At 46.9% G+C, this 24,620-nt stretch overlaps 1 protein-coding gene across 2 annotated transcripts in view; it reads right to left on the reverse strand.

Moving 5' to 3' along the window:
• Positions 1-1,003: 1,003 nt before the first annotated feature.
• LOC309521517 (transmembrane protein 132C-like) overlaps positions 1,004-24,620 on the reverse strand; it is a 271,354-nt gene continuing 247,737 nt past the window's right edge. For both annotated transcript variants that reach the window (XM_082204113.1, XM_082204114.1), the window contains exons 6-9: positions 19,891-20,096; positions 18,361-18,634; positions 15,884-16,075; positions 1,004-6,687 (exon numbers count right to left, since the gene is read on the reverse strand). In XM_082204113.1, coding sequence (XP_082060239.1) covers positions 5,488-6,687; positions 15,884-16,075; positions 18,361-18,634; positions 19,891-20,096 — 1,872 coding nt within the window. In that variant the 3' untranslated portion in view covers positions 1,004-5,487. The remainder of the gene's footprint in view (positions 6,688-15,883; positions 16,076-18,360; positions 18,635-19,890; positions 20,097-24,620) is intronic.

Raw genomic sequence — 24,620 nt, forward strand, 5'->3', positions numbered from 1 at the left:
GATATCAAAGCAGATGCCTTCACTGTATTTTAAGAAGGCAGGCAGGTGAGGGCTGGCTAAAGGCAGACTGAAGTTGGTGGGGCAGTGTCCCACTTGCCCAAATGGAGTAGATTCCACTGGACATTGTTCTAAATAATCAGGCTCTTCCTACACTCTCAGAAATGGTATACCCTACACCATATGAATAACAGGCAACACCACTTTCCCATGGTATCAAGCTGGTGACCTCAAGCTGAACATGACATCACCAAGAACTAATGAAGCCTACTGAGAGTGCAGGATTACTGCATCCATTAAATAGTGACCCCAAGTAGACCTACTAGAACTAAAACTAGATCACAAACTGGATCACTAATTGGGGAGCAGATTGAAGCTCAGTGGTAGAAGATCTGATTTGCAAGCAGAAAGTCCTAGGTTCACTCTCCAGACAAGGCTAGGAAGGCTCCTTGCCTGAAACCCTGGAGGGCTGCTGCCAGCCAGTGTAGACAGTTCTGAGCTAGATGGACCAATGGTCTAACTCAGTAGAAGGCAGCTTCCTATGTTCCTAATGGTCTGTGAACGTATTGGGCACCTTTTGACCCTGCCACTGGCTGAAAATTTCTGAATTTTTTATTTATTTTAATGTTGCCAGAGGTATGTGCAAACACAAAACACCATTGTTAGTTGATTAAGGGCAGGAAAAATATGAAGTACTTTTTAAAGCAAATGCTTTTTCATACCCATAGGAGCCTCCTGTTGTTGTTGGCCCAACTTCCACCATCGCTAAGATTTTGGCCCTTTGAGTTGGGTCTGATGGCAGTTGGAGTTCAATGACATCTGGACAACCACAGCTTTCCCCAGCCATGGCCAGATTGCAGGCATACACATTTCCACATAAAACAAGACACTTATTTGCAACACCCCCTCCCTTTCCCACTTCATTCAAGCATCTTTGTATCCGTCACTGCAAAGGAGCAGATTTGATTTGATTTCCACGCTTTCACCAACAAACCTACTGATCAAGCCATGTAAAGCCTTTTAATTACAATTTGTATAACACATATAAATAAATATTACATTCTTTGAGTCTACAATGCATACTAGGCAAATTTTGTTCTTAAAAAAGTTGATCTATGTTATAGGGTGGTGGGCTTCGTCACACCCAGACAGTCAGACAAACAAAAGGGGGGTAGGGAATCTGAACCCAAATAAAACTTAACGAGTCTTTCAAATAATAATTAATTGGAATTGATGAAGGCAAGCAGAGTGTGTTCCTATTTAGCAGGCAACACAGGGTGCAGCTTTCCAAAGATGTAGAAGAGAGTGACAAGACCTTTGAATCTCAACCAGATTTTGCTGCAAATCAGGAGGAAGAAGTGAACCTGGAATGTCAGGAACTGTGCTCTTTCGTCCCCTTGCCATTCGGACCTGCAATTAGAATGTTTTCTTGGGCTATGATAGTCCTCCCTGCCACCAGGGGAGCGCCACTCAGTCAGGCAGCACCTTAGTTCATTTTGACCTTGTGTTTTTTAAACCCCACCCCCCCAGTTTAGTCCAAGGTTTTGATTGGGTGACAGGCAGCTTTGATTGGTGCTCCTTGGCTTCTAAACCTGGCTCTTTGGGCTGTGAGGGTACGTCTACTCACTTTCCTGCCTGCTTGCCAGGTCCCTCCAGTCCTGGGCATGTGGGACTCCCTGCTTCTCACCTTGCTGAGCTTCATCTGCAGCAGCCAGCAGTTCTTTTCCTGGTGTCAATTTCCCCTTGTGCGGGGCCGGCCCAACCATGAGGTAAGGTGACGCAACTGCCTCAGGCAGCAGGATCCCCTGGGGCAACAGATCCTAATGTTGGACTTAGTTCCCCAATTGTTTCCTGATGCAGATCTTCACTCACTCCTTCTTCCCTGGCAGGGAGGGAGGCACCATCTTGTGGTTTGCCTCAGGTGCGAAAATGTCTTGAGCCAGCCCTGCTGCTGTGGCCTAACCCTTTCTGGGTGATGCAATATCATGGCGTAAAGTTGCACACATGAGGTCACCAGGGTTGGGCTTGGGCTTATGGTAGCTGCTGGGAATAGAGGAAGGACTATAGTTCAGTGGTAGAGCATCTGCACTGCATGCAGAAGATACCAGGTTCAATCCCTGGCATCTCCTGGCAGTGCTGGGTGGGATCGTGCCTGAAATCCTGGTAAGTTTAGACATTATGGTTGCAGATACTCATATTTTCTGTCCTGACATTCTGAAAGGAGCAGTGAAATGCCTCCTCTTTCACTTCTGTAGCATGTGGGGCAGAAGAGAAGGGATGAGCCTTACAGAATCTTCTTGCGGGTGTCTTTTGTTTTACTAATCATGGAGGGATAAGGACCATGCATTGAAACCCACCATCTTGTGCACCAGGAATTCTGCTGTCCCCAGTATCTGAGATTTCCCCAGGTGCTGCTCACACACTTCCTCACCCTTGAGGACTGGAAATTTGCTTCCATGCTCCTGAGGCAAAATAGTCATCTCCATGCTTGGAAGTCATGTGCTGGAGATGACAACATTTTTTTCTTCTTTTAGGCTATAACTTTGGTTGTGAAAATGAAACTAGAAAGTTCATTTCTCCCTCACTCACCTGCAAAAGAGTGGACATAGTTCAGGAATGGTCACTGCCTAGCTTTGTCAGGACTACCTTATTGTTCTAGTCTGAAGGCTGAAACAATACACCTGTTTTGAGATCCTAAGAATCTTTAAGTCAGTTTTCAACGTTCTGTCACACTGTGGGGTGACCAAGAAAGAAAAGTGGGGCTAAGTAGATGAGTGGGTGGAGCAGCACCGCAAGGAAAAGGTCCAGCCCCACTTAAGTGATGCACCTTTCTCCTTGCTCCCATATTTATGAATGACTGCCACCCAATCCTATGGGAGTACAGTAGTGGGGTGCGGGAGGAAGCCTTTGGTTCTGATGTTGCAGAACGTCACTCCTCCTCATCCCATACCATTGGCTATGCTTGATAGGGCTGATGGGAGTTGTAGTTCCGAAACATCTTGAGGACCAAAGTTTATGCACAGCATGGATACAATAGAGCACTGCTCTTGGGGTGTGGGGTGCCAACATTGTAGTGTTGCAATGCCCCTGACCACCCAAGAAGAAGGTAGCCAAGTTGCCACTAATTGGAACACCATCAATATATTTCCTCACCCTTCTAAAGACTGATCTAACATTACCAAGGGAAGGGCCATATCATTTTAATGATTCCTTCTACAAACCAGGACTTGAGTGTGGGACCATTGCCTCCTCTTCCAAAACACATGGCACCTGGGATGCCCAAAGTCTCCTTTAGCCTACATTTCTCAGGTCTTTGGGCTTCCATTCAGCTTGTGGAAACTGTGGGGTTTGCCCAGGTTTGGAGCAGGACTGGCCCCACCTCTTGGCTTGGCTTAAAACACCAGCCTCCATGATGACATGTGGGAGAAGAGACGTAGAACAGGGAAGGGGAAACCTGTGGCCTCCCAGATGGTGCTAGACTGCATCTCCCATGGTCCTTGACCACTGGACATCCTGGCTTGGGCTGGGAATTGGAATACAAGGATGTCTAGAGGGCCACAGGTTCCCCAAACCCAATGAAGGGGTGCATACAGATTAGGGCTGGAGAAAAGACTGGAGCTCTCTATCCTCGCCTCCCACATGATAGTCTTGATGGGTTTTTATGGATAGCATGTTTAATTTCCTGTTCTCTTGGGATGAAATCACAAAGGGAACATCACAATGGAAGCACCCACCACATAGAGGATCCTATGCAGCATTTTGTCAATGTCATTTGTCCACTGATGGTGAGGCATTATGCCAAGGGTAGCCCAAGTGATGCTTGGCATATGTTGGACTCCAGGGCCCAACAGCCACAGCCAGATGGCCACATGTTCTGCCATCCCTGGTTCAGTCTGTAATGGAGTTGGGATCGCCTAACATCTCATACTTCACAGGTACATCATACGTGCAATCAGGAACAATGAGGTCATTGATTATTCAGGTTAAGAGATGCATGTGCTTCTGGAGAGGCTGGCAGTTGTTAACTCTGCCATTCCAAAATGTTCAAGAACTTTTGACACAAAAAAGATGGACATGAAATATGCACCCAGCATCCTTGCCAGTGGTGGCCTCTGGGACTGGCAGGGCAGACACCAGGGAAGCCACAATGGATGGAGCCTGAGCCAATGGCAGGTGGCACCAACTAATTCCAATTTTGTCCTGTCTTCCTCCCTGCTAAGCTCCATAACTGCAAAATAGAGACTTAGGAGGAAGAAGCTGACATCCAGGGCCAATCCCTGGACTGGCTGTGAGAAGGCAGGCAGGGGGGCTCAGAGGAATCAAGAATGAGGTTGTTGGGGCAGTGCCCCATTCACCCTTGTGCCCCATCCTCCACTGGTTCCAGCTTCTTCTCAATAGAAGGTGAAATTGTGTGTATGGGGGGGAAACCCCAGTCCAAAGTGGGAAGGGCTAATAGTTGGCAGGTGGGTGGTGAGGGCTGAAAAGGCTGCTTCAAGGGCCAGATCCAGCCATCAGCTGGCCCTTAATGAAATTCATGCATTCCAAAGGCATGCCACACTGAAATGAAGTGCTTGTGTCGATCATCTTCAAGTGTTGAGAGTATATGTAAACTAATGTTGGGATATTATTTTTGTTCCATAGAAAAACTCCTTGGTTAATTATTACCCCCACCCGCTGCATCCCTCCAAAATGAAAAGTAAGGTATGAAAGGCAGAAGAGTGGGGAACAAAGGGGAGGGCGACCCTACGTACAGCATGTGACACAATCTTTTTTTAAAAAAAATCAAACTGTAAAGAAAAATAATATTGTCTCTCCTCTGCCTGGCATCACATCCTGTCTCCAGCTGCAGCGACTGTATGACTATTACCTTCAGACAGTCTCTTCATAAGTCTCAGTATCATATTTTTGATGCTTTATTAGAAATATAAAGAAGTTTTCTTTCTTTTTATTATCTTTTTTCCTTTTTTTGTAAAAAAAGAATACTTTTGGTACCTTGTGTTTAATTGTCTTTGACACCCTAATCATCCATATCATAACCTCACCTTGTCCCAGCACATCATACTAGTCAGTTCAGTTCCTTTGGGCTTCTTGTCCCAAGTTCTGCCAAGCTGGTGCCCTCCAGATGTTTTGGACTACCAAATCCCATCAGCACAGCTGTACAGGCTGGGGCTGAGGGGTGTTGGTAGTCCAAAATGTCTGGAGGGGACCAGCTTGGTGAAGGTTAGCTTATCCAAATGGTTGGACATTCCATCTGGGGAGGGAGAATAAGAACAAGCCATCATGAACATCTTTAGCAAATACCTCTCCCTGACTATATATATATATATATATATATATATATATATATAATCTGTTGTGTGTAAGTCTGTTCAGTTCCCCCCACAGTTCACACACACACAAACAGATCCATCTTATTCCGCAAGTCCCTCCCAACTCAACTGAAGGCATCAAGGTGTGGTTGCTAAACCATAAAAAAACCATCAACTGAAGCTATGCTTTGTCTTTGAGCTTCTCCATGTAGTTTCTTATCTCTTTCGACTCCCCCAGGTCCATGTCATGGCAAACCCATTTAATGTCATCTTCATTGCAGTTGAGGATAGAGTTGATGGTGGGGCAACCATCGTCTGGAGGGATGGTGGTAAACGTCGTGAACTTCACCCGCTTCCGCTTGGAGGTGGGTGAATGCAAAGGGGGATCGGGTTTCGGCCCTTCCCCCTGCTTGCCCCCTGAGTCAGCCGACCGATGGATTTGGCTCTGGATACTTTTCGGTGTGCTGCCATTGAGGAGCTGGTTGCTCTCCTCAAAGCCTATCCCTCGGTCTATGTTAGTTGTGCGTTCGTTCTGCTGGGGGGAGACGTCCACTCGGTTCTCTAGGAGCTCACTTTCATTCCCAAGCCACACCCAGTCATGGGAGTGGCTCATGGAGGTTTGCCCTTCCATCGGAACTTGCTTGTGCCGGTATTTTAACGTGAAGGTGGCACAATTTATCAGGAAGACAAGGATGGCGAGGCAGAAGACTCCCAGCAGAGCATACATCCCAATCTCCAAGTCACTGAGACCCCTGGGTGCCTGCACAAGGTCACTGTCCTCTGTGCCACCATTGCTTTTGGGAAGGTCAATTTGTGCTGGGAAGTTGGTGAAGTCAATTGGGATGTTTTGGAGCTGCCCGTCATCCGAGAGCTTTTCTCCATCCAGGCTGTTCTTAAAGACTTTGCTTTTGATCGTAGACTTTGCAGTGGTGCCAGCTTTCCTGACGGAAACTTCCTCTCGTTCGGCAGAAGGGCTTCCATAGTACCGCCCGTCTTGCCCATACCGCTCTTGTTCCAACACCTTCTGCCTTCGGTCGCTAGCATGGTTCTCGATCTCATCGGCATCGTAATCACCGGCCCCATGGGAGTTGGCATCATTCTGACCAAACTTGACCTTGATGCTACCGTTGCCTACGGCAAGAACACTCTTCCTCTTGGACTTCTGGCAGGTTTCAGAGATCATCATGTCCACTTTGACCAATGTGCCTTGTCCTTCGCCTTCTGCTGCAACCACTGGCCATTTCATAGCAGAGCTCTGGTGGGCTGAAATGACTGATTCATCGAGAGAGGAAGCCGAGAGGGAAAAGTCTTTGGGGTCGTAAATGTCCAGTGGGGTCACTGAGCCATCACTGAACTGGATCCAGGAGCTGACCACTGCTTCCTAAAAGATAAAGGAAATGGTTAACCACAAGATCTGAAATGGGCCCTTCATCTCACAGTTGCATGGAGAGATAGGTATAGGTTTTCCTGCTTCCTAGCACTAAAATGAAGGATTATCAACTCAAACGAAATTGCCAATAGCTAAAACATGGAATGGGTTACTCAAGATGTAGTGATGTTCATCAACTAGACAAAATCATGGCAGATATAGATATCAGTGGTTACCAGTCATGATCACTGTATACTGCCTTTAGGATTAGTCACAATAAAATGTTTCTAAGTATCAGTTGCTATGAAATATGAATGGGAGAGCGATATTGCAGCCATGTTCACATGTTCCCATGGGTCACTGTGATAACAAAATGTGGACTAGATAGACCTTTGGTCTGATCCAGAACGGCTTTTCTTATGTACCATTCTACCTTCACAGTTCTGAGATGAAGTATTTGTGTGCATGTATGTGCATAGGTGTGAATGGGGAGGGGGGGAAAAGATAATTCTTTCTATTTTCATTTTTCCTCTTCTTGGAAACAGGAGCAAAAGGACCATCTAAATGATCATTTAGCCAAACTGTGTGTGATTGATACATTTTTTAATGGTGGCACCCCAATTGTGGAACCATCACCTCGCCGATGTCATTTTGCTGCCCTGCAAAACCTTTCCAGGTCTATTTCCCCATGATTTTTTAATCCAGAGTAACTCATTTGATCTTTGTCAGTGTTTTTATGCAGCTTTTTATTACTTAACTTTTATTTCTGCTGACGATTATGCCCTGCTCTCTATAGATCTTGTTGCTTGGATATATGTTCCTTTTAAATTGTTTCTTCTCATCTGCTTTTATTGCAGGTTCCTTTTAAATTGTTTTTATTGTATTTCCTGAGATATATATGTTTTTATTAGCCACCCGGCAAAAGTGTTGGAAGGCAGGGGTAGAAATTCCCACATTGAATAAATAAAATATCCATTTTCATCAAAGCTGGAAAGAGGGAGGAAGCAAAATATTAATTAACAAAGGAACCCTTCATTATTATTTTTTAGGAGGGGAATCCTATAGCAGAGCTACTGCCACTTCTTCTAAATCACAGCAAACAGGGCATATTTTTCCCCTCTTTTTTCATAGGAACACAGGGAACTGCTTTGCAGTGAATCAGACCCTTGGAGCATCTAACTCAGTCCTTTCTATACTGACTGGAAACTGCTTGCCAGGATTTGGCAAGGGATTTTCTCAGCCCTACTGAAGATGCCCAAGGATTGAACCCAGGACCTCCTGCATTCAAAGAAGATGGTTTTACTGGTGATCTACATTCCTTCCCCAAATCAATATCCAAGTTAAAACCTGATACAGGGACACAGGAAGCTGCCTTAGTGGAGGCTGTCGGTGTTTGAAAAAGAAAAGGTTCTGATCTCCTTTTTACTCCTTTGCCTAGTCCTCAGACCTTAGTTGGCACAAAAGAGTCTTTGAGAAAGAGTATTCTTGCAGAGTATGGCTGCTTTTATTCTTAAAAAGTCTTCTTCTCCAACCACGACCCACAGCTTTTACACACACCAAACTCAACCAGCTTTCTACCACCCAACCAGCCCACACCAAACACTAACATTGGCCACTCTATATATACAGGTACAATTTGGTGAAAGGTTGCACGAGTCATTGTAGGCCACTGACTCATGCTGACTTAGTTCTTTTAGCATTAAAGAAACAGCGGCCAATTTTTAGGCGTGACAGAGGCTGGTTCATTGGGGTGATCAATCTCAGTCTCCCTCAGCCAACTTGCATGCAGTCCATGGGGTGGCCCTGGTGGTCAGCTTCCTCCTTCTGAGTCTCAGGTTTGCCCTTCTGGAACTCAGCAGGGAGGAGGGAGGCGGGGAGAAAACTAGAATTAGTTGACCCAAGTGCAACAACACTGCCACTACTTGTGACCCCCAACACCTGGCATTCAAAGGCATATGGCGTCCCATTGTGCTGTCCAATCATAATGCCAGCATATGTTACCAGGTTGTTTGCAGGCAGCTGAGATTTGTTCCACCCCAGCTCAGAACAAAGGGCATTGCTACCCTTCTGGTTAAATTTCAAGCTTTTTGCTGACAACAGCGAAGGGCTTTTAGTTCCCTGGGAGCCTGGGACTCAGCTAACATTCCATTTTGAAGCTAATCCACAGCATGCTTTGCAGAGACCAGGTGAGGGGAAAGTGTACCATGGCACTGCAGAGAAAGGACAAAGGGTTCAATGTTTTATTATGCTCAACATGTTAAGTTGGAAAGGACCCCAATGGTTATTTAGTCCCATCTCCTGGAACTGCTGATAAGGGTCTGGAAACCAAGCTTTATGAGGAATGGTAGAGAGAGTGGGTATGTTTAGCCTGGAGAAGAGGAGACTGAGTGGTGACAGCCATCTCCAAATACCTCATTGGAGGTTTTTAAACAGGGGTGGGAGGTCTCCTGCATTGGCAGGGGTTGCACTCAATGTCTCTGAGGGTCCCTTGAAACTCCACAATTCTATGATCTTTCTATTGAAGGCTAATTGTGGTGTGGGGGTGTTTTTAGTGTGCTTGGGGCTGCAGCTGAGGAGAGGAGGACTATACTTCCTGGCTGTGTCATCCCCCCACCATAACAGTCCCTCCTCCATTTGACATCCAGTTGCAACACTATGGGCATTTTTGGCAGGGAGGTCACAGCTGGGGAAGGAAAAGTGAAGATCACAAAAAGCTACTGGCTACAATAGAAGGCTCCTCCCCAGCACGGTTACAGCAGGAAGGAATGGGGCCCTTTTGGCACTCGGGGGTGCCTCTGTGGGCAGTTGGGTGCTGTGTTGGTGACTCATGGTCTAAGCCAGCCTTTGCCAATTCGGTGCCCCCAAGACTACCACTCCCATGGTCTTCAGCCAGTGCTGTGCTGGCTGGGGCTGAAGGGAATTGTAGCATCTATGAAAAAAAGAAATGATGTGGCACTGTGTCCTTCAAAGAACTGTTTCTGCAAAGCTGGCCATGCTGACATGCTGCATCAATAAATCGCCCCCACCCTCATTCTTCGACAGGCACCTCCAATTACCATCAAGGAATGAAGATGGATGAAAACCATCTCATCTGCAGAGGTTCAATCTTTCATGATGGCACCCGAGATGTGACGGATCTCCCCCGGCCCATTAATTACAAGTCATAAACATGGAGAGATTATGGTAGCCCTGGTTACATTCGCCTCCTCTTTTTTCTTTTTCTTTCTTTCTTTCTTTCTTTTTTCTTTCTTTCTTTCTTTCTTCCTCACTTCTGCAATTCTCTCTGCAAACAAGCAACATTTCCACAGGATTGCTGCCAATGGTCCTTTTTTTAAAAAATGGGATGATTTATTTGATGGCAGCAATGATGGGAAGAGTGTGAGATCACTTTGAATGGCAGCACAGCACAGCTGAAGGAAAGGAAAAACTGGGACCACTCCAGCAGTTGTGGGTCCATAGCAGGACCTCAGATGTTGAACAAAATATAGGGGAGAGCATGTGCAGGAGAAGGTAATCTGTAAAGTGCCCAAATCCCAGTCATGCTACTCACAAAGTAAGCTGAAGTGATTTACATTAAAACAAATGAAGAACATCTAATGAAAATCTAAAAACAAAGCACTGCTGATAAAAAGTAGGACTTACAGACCCCACCCCATAGAAAGGGGCCGCAATGGTACCCTTCAAATTAAGGACCAAAAGGCCAAGTAAAGATAAATGTCTTTGCCTCAAAATAAATATGGTGTCAGGTGGCACTCCATGGGGAGAACATTCCACAAGTGAAATGCCACTACGAAAAGGCCCAATTTTGTGTTGCCACTCTCCAAATCTTCCATGGGGGGGGCACTCAAAGAAGGGCCTCATATGATGATTGCATTGTCTGGGTTGGGTCATGTGGGGAGAGGCAGTTCTTGAAGGACTGGGTTCTTGAGATTTATTTATTTATTTATTTATTTATTTATTTATTTATTCTATTAGATTTACCGTATTTTTCGCCCCATAGGACACATTTCCCCCCCTCCAAAAATGAAGGGGAAATGTGTGTGCGTCCTATGGGGCAAATGCAGGCTTTCGCTGAAGCCTGGAGAGCGAGAGGCATCAGTGCGCATGGACCCCTCTCGCTCTCCAGGCTTCAGGAAGCTATCCGCAAGCCTTGCAAGCCCGGTGGGAGTTCCCACGGGCTCACAAGGCTTGCGGGCAGCAGCCTGCAGCCCCCGCGAGTGTCCGCAAGCCTTGCGTGCCCGGCAGGAGGTCCCGCCGAGCGCATGAGGCTTGGGGCGGCAGCCTGTCGCCCGAAGCACGGGGAGCCCTCCGGAGGGCTCCCCGTGCTTCGGGCGAGTGTCTGCAAGCCTTGCGCGCCCGGCAGGAGGTCCCGCCAAGCGCGCGAGGCTTGGGGCAGCAACCTGTCGTCCGAAGCACGGGGAGCCCTCCGGAGCGAGTGTCTGCAAGCCTTGCGAGTGTCTGCAAGCCTTGCGCGCCCGGCAGGAGGTCCCGCCAAGCACACAAGGAGGGTGCCCCGTGCTTTGGGCAGGTGAGCGCAAGGCTTGGGGCGGCAGCCAGGGCGGAGGGGGGAAAAATAATTTTTTTTATTCATTTCCCCCCCAAAAAAACGAGGTTCGTCCTATGGGCCGGTGCGCCCTATAGGACGAAAAATACGGTATATACTGCCTGTCACTGACTGAAAGTCAGGGCCAGCCAGCTGAACAGCAGTGACTCCAAAACCCACTGAAATTTGCTACATTCCAGAGCTTCCAACTGGGAAGTATGGAGTATAGTGGATACAAACAGAGCCTGAAGTCAGCACCAGTCAGCAGAGATCTTCCTGTGCAATGGAACTTGAGTTCAGGCTATGCTGTGAAGGAAAAATGTGTTACCTGATGTCATGATGTCAGGTGATTGGCAGGGGGTGGCTCTGCCTGTCTGTCAAAGTGGCCAGCTGGGGGTGGGGGAGTTAAGGATTTGCCCTGCTGGACTGAAAGGTTTCTACATCACCACATTAGAAAAAGAAGAAGATTTGGTTCAAAAATGGACAGCTGTGAAGGAAGTATCCAGTTTTTCACCCCTTCAGTATTGGGCTGTGCTGTCATTCATGATGAGGAAACGTCTCATATCTGAGCAGGCTTCTGTCATTGCTTGAGTCAAATCAATCATATTGTGTTTGACAGGCAGAGCCCATGGAAAAAACACCGTTTGTCTTCTCATTGACATTTGAAAGCCGCTCTGAGAGCCATTTTTTGCTGAACAGTGGGATAAAAATGTTTTAATTCGGATCTTTAATTCAATCAAATTGCCTATAATGTTAAATGGTCCTGGAGAAAGAGAATGGGGAAGAAGAGAAAGGGAGATGTAGCCACCATGTAACTCAGGCATAGGCAAACTCGGCCCTCCAGATGTTTTGGGACTACAACTCCCACCATCTCTAGCTAACAGGACCAGTGGTCAGGGATGATGGAAATTGTAGTCCCAAAACATTTGGAGGGCTGAGTTTGCCTATGGCTGATGTAACTGCTGCTTGAGTCACTCGCTGATGACTGTGTCTACTAAGGGTCTAAGTCAGAGATGGGGAATCTGGTGTGCTCCTGATGCTTCAGGACTCCAACTCCCATCAGCCTCAGCCAGCATGGCCAGTGATAATGAAAGTGGTAGTCCAACAACATCTGGAGGGCCGCATGATTCTCATTCCTGAGGTAAGCTGTATACGCCAAATGTAAGTAAGAAGATCTTAACACAATCAGAGGACTGTTACTTTCATTGTAACTCTCCCCGCCTTTTTTAAATATCAGAGAGTTTCTCAGCGTGCAAATAGAAAGATGACACACAGTGCTGGGCCATGGGAACAATCTTTGGTGAACCAATAGCTGTGGGACTAGCTAGTAAAAGGTAAAGGTAAAGGGACCCCTGACCATTAGGTCCAGTTGTGGCCGACTCTGGGGTTGCGGCGCTCATCTCGCTTTATTGGCCGAGGGAGCCGGCGTACAGCTTCCGGGTCATGTGGCCAGCATGACTAAGCCGCTTCTGATGAAACCAGAGCAGCGCACGGAAACGCCGTTTACCTTCCCGCCGGAGTGATACCTATTTATCTACTTGCACTTTGACATGCTTTCGAACTGCTAGGTTGGCAGGAGCAGGGACCGAGCAATGGGAGCTCACCCCGTCGCGGGGATTCGAACCACTGACCTCCTGATTAGCAAGTCCTAGGCTCTGTGGTTTAACCCACAGTGCCACCCGCGTCCTGGGACTGGCTAGTAGTCAAGATCAAAGAGGATAGAGGAGCAAGGCAGGAATCAGGACCAAAGAGTGAGCTGGAACTAGAGGACAAGCCAGGAGGCAGTGTCAAGGAGCAAGCCAGAGAGTCAGGACTGAAGAATTAGCAAGAATACATGTGCGCATCAGAACTCAGGGAGACCTTGTTCTCCAGCAAGGCTCTGCTGGCACAGAAAACCCTCTTCTGCTCCTTCCTGCTCAGGAGGATTCAATCTCCAGCATGGGTGGATGGAGTCAGTCCAGGGCTTGATGGTACTTCATTGAGAAGGTGCCACCTGCAGTTCAGTGGATCACCACATGGGGCAGCTGCAAACAGAACCAGCAGCTCCTGACATTTTCCATTTCCCCCTCCTGCCCCCACCTCCAGGAAAAAGAAATGTGAGAGCCTTGCTGGGTCTGGCCAAAGGTCCTTTTAGTCCAGCATCCCATTTCTCCTATTTATTTATTTAGTCAATCAGATGCTTCCCAGAAGCCCACATGCAGGGCTCAACAACTATTCTCTTCTGTTGGCACCCATCACCTAGTAGTCAGAAACACATAGGATTTGAACATGGTGATTCCAGATAGTGATCATGGATAAGAGCCATGGTTCTATGCCAGAGGTCATTTCTACCTTTGAATAGACAAGAAAACACAAACCAGGGAGGGATTGGGGAGGAAGTTGGTAGCCATGAAGTCTCCTCCAGCCTCAATGGAGCATGAAGAATAGGCAGGAGTTATTTCACTCCGGGACATTCCTGCACTATCCTCCATTAGCAGCCCAAGATAAAGGAGCCAAGCGTAAGTGCCCATTAAAATTTCCCCATTCTACTCTCTTTTCTTTCTCCTGAGCTGGTTTTTATAGCTTGTTGGGCAGGGAGACAAAGGAGAGCACAGAAGTGCATCCTGTGCATTGGGGAGTCTCAACTTCTTGGGTTGGACTGATGCACTCATTTTCAATCTGCAGGGATTTATTCATTTCTGTTTATGGTGGGGAGCATCCTAAAGCAGCATCTTCCTCACCTTCTGCCCAAATTGGCACAGCCCATTCTACTATCTCACTCTGCAGCATCTTTATAGACCCCGTTCAAGTGACTGTTTCTAGACATGTGAGGGAAATGAGTGTCCCCTTGCAGATTCCTTCTGTGTCTGCCTCACCTACTTATTTGATTTGCCTCAAGATTGAGACTTCTATAAATTCCTCATCTCCATAGAAGCCACGACCTGAACCTTTCTGCTTGGAAGCTTTGCCCTGGCTCAGTTGGAGTATCAGAGACCTGTGAATTAAGTAGGATCAACACGCTGGTGCCTTGATGAGCTCCAATGCTAACCTGCTTCTGTCAGCCAAATCTGAGAATAATAGGCTACCAGGAGTGAATGGCTTTGCCCTTCCAAATGGAAGAAAGGAACATGTTCACCTGCTCGTCTCCTCTCCCTCCCTCCCTCCCTATTTTCAATGGAAGCGAAGTCAATTGGGGGTGGGGCTTGAAATACAAACTGCAGTTAAAAGAGCATCTCCCAAAAATGTCTTATACCTTCCCCCACATCACTGTTGTCTGCCATGCATCCCTCTCCCTTCCAGAGATGCCAACTTGAATAAAATATTTGGGGGGGGGCAGGTAAGTCCAACCCCACATAATCAATGACATGACACAGTGCACACATACAATCTGAATGGCAATGCCCATCAATTGCAGGGGGGGCAGCAGCACCTTCTTTATTAGGGGAGGTGAAGACCCTTTGGCTCCCATGCCTCCTTCCTTTCCCTGGTAGTGGGACAAGGGTGGCAGCCCCTTTTCCTCTTCATTGGGATACCATTGGTCTCAGGAGTTTAGTTAGGGCTCTTGAGAAAATTTAATTCAACTTGGCTCCTAAGCCGAGTAGAGTTTATTTGGGAGCCCTAGAGAAAGTCACTTCCCAGAGCTCATTCAGCCTGGAACACTACTTCCACCACCAACACCCAATCAACAGATAAGTTTGGAGAAAGAAAAAGGGAAGATAGCAGGATAAGGGTTCGTGGGATGGCGGTTGGTTGGAGGGAAATTGAGAAGCTCAGAATCAAATCCTGGGATCTTCAACATGCAAATCATGTGCTTTACAACTGAGCTGTGGACCTCTGCTTCATTCTGAGAGCACTAAGGGATTGTTTTTTTAAGCACCTGCAAGGAAATACTGAAGCAAGCAAGCAGGCATATTTAGGCAAACCAAAGAGAATAGCATCACTTCAATGCTACTTTAAAATACCTTTTTAAAGACCCTGACAACCACAGATAGCAGTTGAGCTCTCCCCATCGTCAGATGTGCAGGACTCTCAGAGCAAGGAGGAACCAGTGGCTTATGAAACAGGGGTCTACAGCTCAGCTGTAAATCACATGATTTGCACGTTAAAGATCCCAGGATTTGATTATGAACATCTCAATTCAAAAAGGTCTCAGGATGCCATCCTAAGGAAATAAATCTTATGCAGCCTTTGGAGACCCAGTATCTATGAGAAGAGATTGATCCATGGTCAAACTTGGTATATGGCAGATTTGTGTGTTCAGCTTGCATACATTAAGCAGCTTTCTCCAATTTTTGCTGTTCTGCATTATGTATGACGCAGTCATGTTCTCCAGTGTGATTCCCTCTCAAACCTGGAGGAAGACATAACAGGAAGAGGCACCACTCAGGGAGCCTATGCCCCGCACTCGAGAATTTTATGAAGCAGAATATGTGTCTTTGCTGGAGTCTTTGCATTTGTAGTCTTTGTCTGCTCCACACATGATCTAGAGCAATATGGACTGGGCATTTGTTTAAAGAGAACCAAACAAAACATGAAAGCTAAAAATCTCAGAAAACAGATTACTATGTCTCTCCAGAACCGCCACCCCTGCTACAAAGGCGGGATCACAGTATGCACACAGTTCAGTGCATTGCTCAAGAGAACTGCCCAAATAGATAGAACAAAACAGGATTCCACATACTCTACCTGTTTGGGTGTATGGAGCAGCTCCTGGGCCACAGTGACAGCCACAACAGCTCGGTTACTCACTGCACTGGGCTGAAGGAAGAGTGATAATCCAGCTACCAGCTGGACCCCCATATCCGTGATGGTCACCTTCTCATCCAGCACCGTCACAGTTTTCTCTGCCAAGATGGAATCAGACAGCGGAGACAATACCTTTGGGAGAAGCCAAAGGACAACAAGGAATCTATTTAAGATGGGGTTAAAGAGCAATAGTCACCCCTCCCCGAATTCCTTATGCAAATTTATGTTTTCTCACATGAGTATTTCAAGACTCACAATAATGTCTATGGCGGGGGTTGGAGAACCAGCATGGTCGTTGCTAGCACAATTTTATACATCGTTGTTGGAAACAGGACTTTGGCAATGGCTAGTCTACCTACCCCTTAGTGAAACTGTGAAGAGGGCAGCCAAACACCTTGAGAGGTATGAAGGACTACAGGTCACTGGCAGAGCCATCTGCTTTGTATCAGTGGTTCCCAATTAGCTAAGTACTGCAAACCCTGTTTTTCACAAGCCAATCCATGGATCCTCTACTTTTGACAATTTTGATATCTCTATGGTAGTTTTTGTTATGTGAATGGTGTCTCAGACCCCATGGGTGGGTTATGCAGGCCCCCTGGGGGCTGTGGACCACCAGTTGGGAACCTCTTCATGGCATCACCAAGCACGGCTGGGGAAAGACTCCCAGCATCACCAGGGCTGGGGAAATGCTAATGTAAACCAGGGATTGGCAACTTGTGGCGGTCCAGATGTTTGATTGCAATTCATGCCTACCCAGACAGTGTTACTAATGGTCAGGAATGATAGCTATACACCAGAACATCTGTAGGGTCACAGACTCCCTGCCCCCATTGTAGACCATAGTAAGTTAGACAGACTAATGGTCCAGATTGGTATAAGGCAGACTCCTATGTTCCTATCAGGTATGTTGACTTGTCACTTGTTGGTATCTTTTGCATACAGAAGATCCCAAGTTCAACCCCCAGCATTTCCTGGTAGGTCTGGAAGAGGCCCCATCTGAAATTCTGGAAAGCCACAGCCATTCAGTGCTGACGTTGACAATACTGAGCTAGTTGATTCTGTACAAGGTGGCTTCCTAAATTTAGGCCTAGAGTTTTCAACTATGGGAGGGGACCTGAAAGCACATCCTTGGGTCCAGTTTCCTGCTTCTGGGAGCTGTAAACATCATTTGAATGTATGGTAGATAAGACCATTCAGCTGAAGTTCTGGCTTAATGGAGTCAGGACATATGAGGGAGAGAGCCAGAAACAACATCCCTTCTGGAGGGACTCCTTATACATAGATAATTCAGAAAACCAAGAAAGCTCAGTTTCTTTGCTGCTGCTATTCATGGATAAGGCCCCGAGGAAATAATATCTATGGCCAGAAGGGCTTCCTGTAGCTATTGGAAACAGGATGGCAGGGAAATCTTGCAAGATTGACTGTCTAAGGTACAGGAAACATTTGCTTGAATCTGAGTTGTCTGGGGTCTTTGGGGAACAAACATACAACATGGCTTTTGCCCCAGTGAGAGTTTCCATTTTCAGTTTACACTTTTCTGTTCTGAGCAGTCTACTGAGGGCCACAGGACAGTGACCAGCAAGACCAGAGGCAAAAGTGGATGGGGTAATACATGTATCTTTGTATGGCAGGCTGGTCTCCACACACACTCACAACCCCTCTGGGTCCCCCATCCAGACAATGAAGAGGCATTGTCAGTGTTCAATGACATGTTCTAGCTAGGCAGAAACACTTGGGATGCAAAGCAGAGCCCGTGAGGTATGTGGTCTGGAGAGAGGGGGCATGTGCTGGGCACAGTAAGTAAAGGTAAAGGTACCTCTGCCCGTTCGGGCCAGTCTTGCTAGACTCTAGGGTTGTGTGCTCATCTCATTCTATAGGCCGGGAGCCAGCGCTGTCTGCAGACACTTCCAGGTCACGTGGCCAGCGTGACGAAGCCACTTCTGGCGAACCAGAGCAGCACACGGAACGCCGTTTACCTTCCCGCTGGTAAGAGGTCCCTATTTATCTACTTGCACCCGGAGGTGCTTTCAAACTGCTAGGTTGGCAGGCGCTGGGACCGAACGACGGGAGCGCACCCCGCCGCGGGGATTCAAACCGCCGACCATGCGATCGGCAAGTCCTAGGCGCTGAGGTTTTACCCACAGCTCCACCCGCGTCCCGCTGGGCACAGTACAAAGGGCCAAATAGAGAGGCCTGGAGGGCCATATTTTGACCCCAATTTTGAGGTTCCCCACCCCTGCTTTCGCCCATGCTCAGAATCTGGCAAGGCACAACGCCCAGGAACCATGCTACTAATTCAAGGCATCCGAGGAAGCTTCAGCCCTGCCTTTCTTGCACAATAAAACCATGGAATGGGATGCTCTCATACCTAGGTGCAACCACAGCAGCTCAAAAGATGGCAACCATTGTTGACTGACCTGGACCATTGTCATGCCGACTTCCTGTCCCACCAAGACTTTGCCCCCCTGTAGCTGGGCCACGTGAGGCTTCTCCAGCTTCATGAAGTCCGTCACCAAATCCGTAATGTCAAACTGCCAATCAGATCCTAGCAAATAGGTGAGCTGTCCCCACGGGCTGGTGTCCTCAGCTACAAACTGGGTGAGAACCCGCACCATGGCGTGCTGGTACTGGAGGGTGCAGCCTCGTCCTTTCCGCTCATCTTCATCCTCGTCATCGCTCTCCCTTGTAGGTCTGAAAGATTATTATTTCAACTTAACATTCATTCCCAACCAGCACAGATATCTAGCAGGCGTGCCTCATGTGCACAGATGTGCCTTTTACGAAGAAAATGCGCCTTGCAAGCATATGAAGCAAACTATTGCTTGGAGAAAACAAAGAAGACCAATACGTTCTATTATGGTTGCTAGATCATGGTCAATGCACTTTCTCATAAGGCCCTAGTCAATGATGAGGTCCATGGCCAGACAAAAGAGTTTAGCTCAGTTGTAAAGCACATACATTGTGTGCAGAACATAGGAATTCCATCTGCCTCGCTCAAACCACCCTTTCATCACCGAGGAAATTAAGACTTTGCATTATTTCCAAAAACCAAACTTAGCAATGGCAAGGGGGGTGACCCCAAAGGTAAATGAGGAATGGAAGAAGGTGTCAGACTGAGTGAGGCCATTGGTCCACCTAGCTCATCATTGTCCACACTGACTAATGGTTCTCAAGGGTTTCAGGGAGGAGTCCTTCCTATCCCTACCTGGAGATGTCAGGGACTGAACCAGGGCTTTTCTGCATGCAAAGTATGTATGTGCTCCACCACTGAGCCATGGCCCTTCCCCAGAAGGTCTCATGCTCAATCACTGGCATCTCCACTTAAAACAACCCATTCACAGGTTGTGGCAAGCACTCCTGCCCCAAACCCTGGAGAACTTCTTGCCTAGATAGACAAATAATCTCACCTGGTATAAGACAGCTTTGTACGTTCCAAACTGGGGAAGGGATATACCCCTATGCCATCCTCATGGATTCTCTGTTGCCATGCCATTGCCATAGACCATGCTCTTCCTCACCCTCTCCTGTCCTGTGGATTGGCAATGTGGGGAGGCAAAGGGATCTCTTCAATGGAAAGAGGGTGGGGGCTCAGAGCTTCTTTCCCATTTATTACATTTGAAACCATTCAGCTTTCTGCGCTTCAAACTTTGAAAGCACTACAGGAAAAGTGAACTGGGAGGGTTTGAAATATAGAGGGTTAATTTCCCACATGGTGCTGGTGGGGGAGAGCTGAGTCCCTTCCAAGCTTTGTGTCTTCCACCGCTATCTCTCATGTGCCAACCTTCCTTAGCAGCTGGGAAAGTTTAGCTGTGTGAGAGAGCACCTCAGGCCTCCTCAGCTTCCCTGGTCTGTTTGGAGGTCATCTCCAGGATTCTAAAGAAGGAAAGGCAGGCTGATACATCAGCCTGGCTGGGAGGAGATCAAATGCATTTAGCAACAAAGCTCACCTCTTGTTCGAAATGATGGGAACTCTCCAGCCTTTTATTTGACTCAGCTCAGTATCCGAAACATCGATCTGAAGAGGCAAGCGTGGCACCCATACAGTAACCTGCAGAGGAGCACTCAGGTACTGGTAGGTGAAGTTCACCACTGCATTCACTTTGCCTTTCATTTCCTTGCCGTTGACATAAACATAGTCACACCTGTCGGAAACCTAAAAGAAGAGGAGGGAAAAGAGAAGTATTTAAGGGTGACACCAGTGGGTATGCCATTTGAATAAATGTAGCTGATTCCCTCCAGATGTTCTGGGATGTAAATTCTTTTTTATTTTTATTTTTTTAAAAAAGATTTTTATTAAAGTTTCCAAGATTATATAAAAGCAAGACAAAACAACAATACAAACAGACAAATAAAACAAAAACAAGTATAATTTTAATCCCTTATTTTCTTGTAATTTACTTCCCCGACTTCCCCATACCTCCCCTTTCTGTATTCCAATTTCCAATTATTAATTCAGCAAATCCTCTCCCTTATTGTCCATTTAAATTTTTAGCCTTTCTTTTCTTTTTACTTAATCATTACAGCTAGAAATTGCCTAATTTCTAAACCAGTAAATTCTTTTTTAACACAGGCCCTTACAAAAAACCTGAGGGTGATGGGCACCATCTTAGAAGCAGTGTTCGTTTTCCCTATCATACAAGAGGAGGTGCTTCTTATGAGCATCTGAGAAGGCGTGTTCCCTGTTATACAGAAGGGAATGCCTCTTCCAAGATGGTGTCTACAGCAGAAGTGGGAAGCTGTGAAACCAGGGGTGATAAAACTGTGGCCCTCCAGATATTGTTGGACTCCAGCTTCCGTCAGAGCCAGCCAGCATGGCTAATGGTCATGGCTAATGGGAGCTGCAGTCTGATACCATTTGGAGTCAGCCAGGTAGGGGAAGTCCATGTGAACATGTGTGAACCTGTATCACAAATCCACAACACAGGGTTTGAAACCACCCCATATCATCTCTCCCTCGATTTCTTGTATCCTCCTTCCTTCCTTTAAAAAAAAAAATATTTTTTGAATTTTATAACAAAAAATGGTACAAATCTCATTCAGCATGTTATTTACAATTATTCTCCCTCCCCTCCTCTGGACTTGCCTCCAACTCCCCCTCTGCTGAGTTATTTAGTTTTATTTATCGTATCCTGTTTTTCCTACACAAAAATAAAATCCCTTATCATTTCTCTGAAATATCTGCTACTCAAATGAAATGTGAAAGTTTATTCAAATCCTGCCAGTGAATCCAGTCCATTCTGTTGTTTCTGCAAATAAACTGTAAATGGTTCCTAGACTCTGCTGAAGTCCTTTTTGTCTTTCTCTTGTAGTTTGTCTGTTTTTGTTGTTTAGTCGTGTCCAACTCTTTGTGACCCCATGCACCAGAGCACTGTCTTCCACAGTTTGTCTGTTAGCGTAGCCAATTCTGCACAGTTCATCGTCCCTGTATCCTCCTTCTTGTCCCTTTGGCTCAGCAGGAGAGGTCTCAGTATTTGTTCCAAGTTTATTGGATGCAATGCTGTTTGGGATCAGGGCACTTCTGGAATTCTGGTGCATGTTTGTGTGTCTGTATTCTGGAGTAAACTCATTTGATCTGAAGGCTGTGAATTCATATCATCATGTTGTCCACTCCAAAATAGGCGCTCATACCAAATCCTATAAGGTGGCCCAAGGGCAGCCATGTTTCTTCTTCTGTACCAAGCCCCTATGCCCCTGTGTACAGAACGGTGCATCATCAGTATAATATGCTCAGACTAACAGATCCCTGACAAGAGTCTGGCCTCTGAGTTCACCAGCTGCAGTTTCTGGACCAACCTGAAAGATAGCTCCACATACAGCACATTGCACACTCTAATCTCGCTCTTGCCAGAAGGTAGAGCTCTATCCATACCCAGATAGGGGGACATTTGTTATCTGGTGAACTTTTTGTGTGAGTGCTCCTTATAACAGGGGTGGGGAACCTCCAGCCCTCAGGTCAAACCTGGCCCATGTGGCCTGTGAGGCTGCTTTGCTGAAACCAGGTCCATCTGCTCCACACGTATCACATGTGATGCCAGGTGTGGGGCAGTTGCAGGACTCAGGACCTTATGCATCAGCTGATGCACAGAGAGTTCAGTCATGCTAAATGCGGTATCCTCCCACCACAGTGAGCCAGCTTTGAGGGTTGGGCAGTGTCAGGGGACTGCCATCGGAACAGGGGAGGGAGGCAGGGGGGCCGTTGGGATACAGAGAGCCTCCGAAACTCCTGAGGAGCAGTTCCTCTTCCAGTGGTGGGAAAAGCCACACCTCCAGTGGAGAAGAGAGGGAAGGGGCCAAGGGGCCAGCCAAGCGAGGGAAGGGCTTGAGGATGCTGCTGAGAGCCCCAGCGCCTCACCTCGCCGGGCTGGCCAGGAGGGACACACACCACTTCTGTCGCCCAGCTTGCGCAGAGGGGTGAAACGCAAGGAGGGGAGGCAGGGGCTTGGGGTGCTGAAGTTCTTATGTTGGGGGAGAAGCCGGAAGGGGCCACTCCCGGATTCTGCAAGTGACTAAGACGGACATGATCTTTTGTGTATCTGCACTGTAAATAGTTTGCACAATAAAACCTGTAAATGACAGGTTGGAGTTCTGCCTGGTTACTCACGAGCAACCACCACCAGCATCTGACAGGCAGCACCACCCACTTGCCAATCACCAGCTGTCAGTATGATGTCAGGTGACTGACAGGTGCAAGGTCCAACCCACTCCTCAAAGTTGGCCTGCCAGGGTGGGAGGGAGAAAGACATTGGCCTCTGGGCCTGAAAGGCCTTCTGCAGTCCAAAGCAGCAATGCCTCCGAATACCAGCTACTGAAAATGGAAAGGTGTGAGAGTGCTCTTGTGCCTAGGTCGTGCAAGTGGGTTTCCCAAAGGCATTTGGCTGGCTACTGTGAGAACAGACCGCTGGACCAGATGAACTACTGGACTGATCTGGCAGCTCTTCTGATGCTGCTATGTTTTTACATTCGTAGGTTCTGCACCCTGCTTCATGACATGCTCAGTGGTCCTTAACACTCCCTCTGCTTCCTGTGATCAGGTATGAGTGCCATTGCTTATGTAGCTAAAATGTAGCATCCACATGTAAAATGAGATGCATCAGGAGCAAGGAAACCTCAAGGTTTGCTGAAGTAGAAAATACTAGAAGAAAAAAGCCAAAGAGGGGGTCTCTCCCAGCCATTGAGCACTGAGCATGTTCAGTGGTGCTGGAAAGCTGCCTGGCAGTTTGGGGAGGGAGAAATGGAAGATGGAGAAGGGGCAGGAGAATGCAATGGAGTCTCACAAACAGGAGTCATCCACGTTGCAATGTTCTGCTGTGGGTCCCACTTGTTTAGCATAATCTCCTCTGGCCTTCGTCATTACAGTTAAAATATTATAAATCCCCACAACAGCTTGATATGAAGAATGGAAAACCAAGTGAAAATAATTTTCTCCACAATAGCCCATTATCTGTTTATAAGCATTTGCAATACGTTTAAAACGATGAAGCTATTCTCTCCTCCCCCATCTCGCTGCCTCCCTTCCCTCCAACGCTGCAGTGGATTTATCATTAGCATGTAAATACTGTCCTGAACTACAAGCATGCATTAGCATAGTCAATTTAAGAGTTATATTAGTAATCACTTCTTTAATCAATGTTGCAATTTACAGACCATTGAGTTTTCTCATTTATTACCTTGCTGAGTACAAGTGGGAGGGATTTTTTTTTATACTATTTTTTAAAAAAGAATCCTCTCTAGAAGATATAAATCATTAAGAAGGATGGGGATAGGATGAAGTGACGCTGCTTGATAAAGTCGTTGTCATAGTAATTCCTAAAGGTGTCATAAACGTCGAGGGAAATCTTGCAATGCGTTAATCATGCATAAAGTGGTCTGCAATCGGGGAACCTTCTGTGTTACTAAGGACATACCAGAATGTTTGCAGAAATTAACCAGCACGCAGCTTCAGTTCCCTTTACGCTGCATGGCAATCCCACCCACCTCTGAAAATGTTTTCATCTTCTTTAAATGAGGACCATTAGCTACCAGAAGGAGATTCTCTCTCCCTGCCTTAAAGTTATATGAACCAGGGCTAGGTGAGTGCTACCAGATGCATTCATGCAAAGTTGTCGCACAGTCTTCTCTCTGGAAGTTTTCTATATGTGAAAAGTGTGTGTGTGTGTGTGTGTGTGTGTGTGTGAGAGAGAGAGAGAGAGAGAGAGAGAGAGATATTCTGCTTAAAGGCCAGTGTAGTACAGCATAGTAAAGTGACATTATATGTGCCTGCTAATTGTGAGATTTTTTATTTTTGATTTCACATCCCAGTTCCAATACTAGATCTAATTTTGTGCCCTAGTTTTGTGGATATACACATCACATCTATTAGCGCTCCTTGTAGTTAGTATTCATACAGCTCTTTCGGTGTTTGATGCACATTATCACTGCAACCCACACCATAGCCCTGCAAGGTAGAGTCCTATCATCATCATCATCATCCACATTGCAGATGGAGGAGGGAGTGTCAGGCTGAGATAGAGTGGATTGCTAAAGGTTGAGATGGGGGAAGCAGTGGCCCTCCATATGTTGGACTACAACTCCCATCATTCCTAATCATTAGCTATGCTCATGGGAGTTGGGGTCGAGCAATATTTGAAGGGCCAAATGTTCCCCATTCTCGAGCCCAAGGCCAGGTAAGCATTTCACA

Source organism: Podarcis vaucheri, assembly GCF_965113315.1.
Source record: "Podarcis vaucheri genome assembly, chromosome: 16".
NCBI lineage: Eukaryota > Metazoa > Chordata > Lepidosauria > Squamata > Lacertidae > Podarcis > Podarcis vaucheri.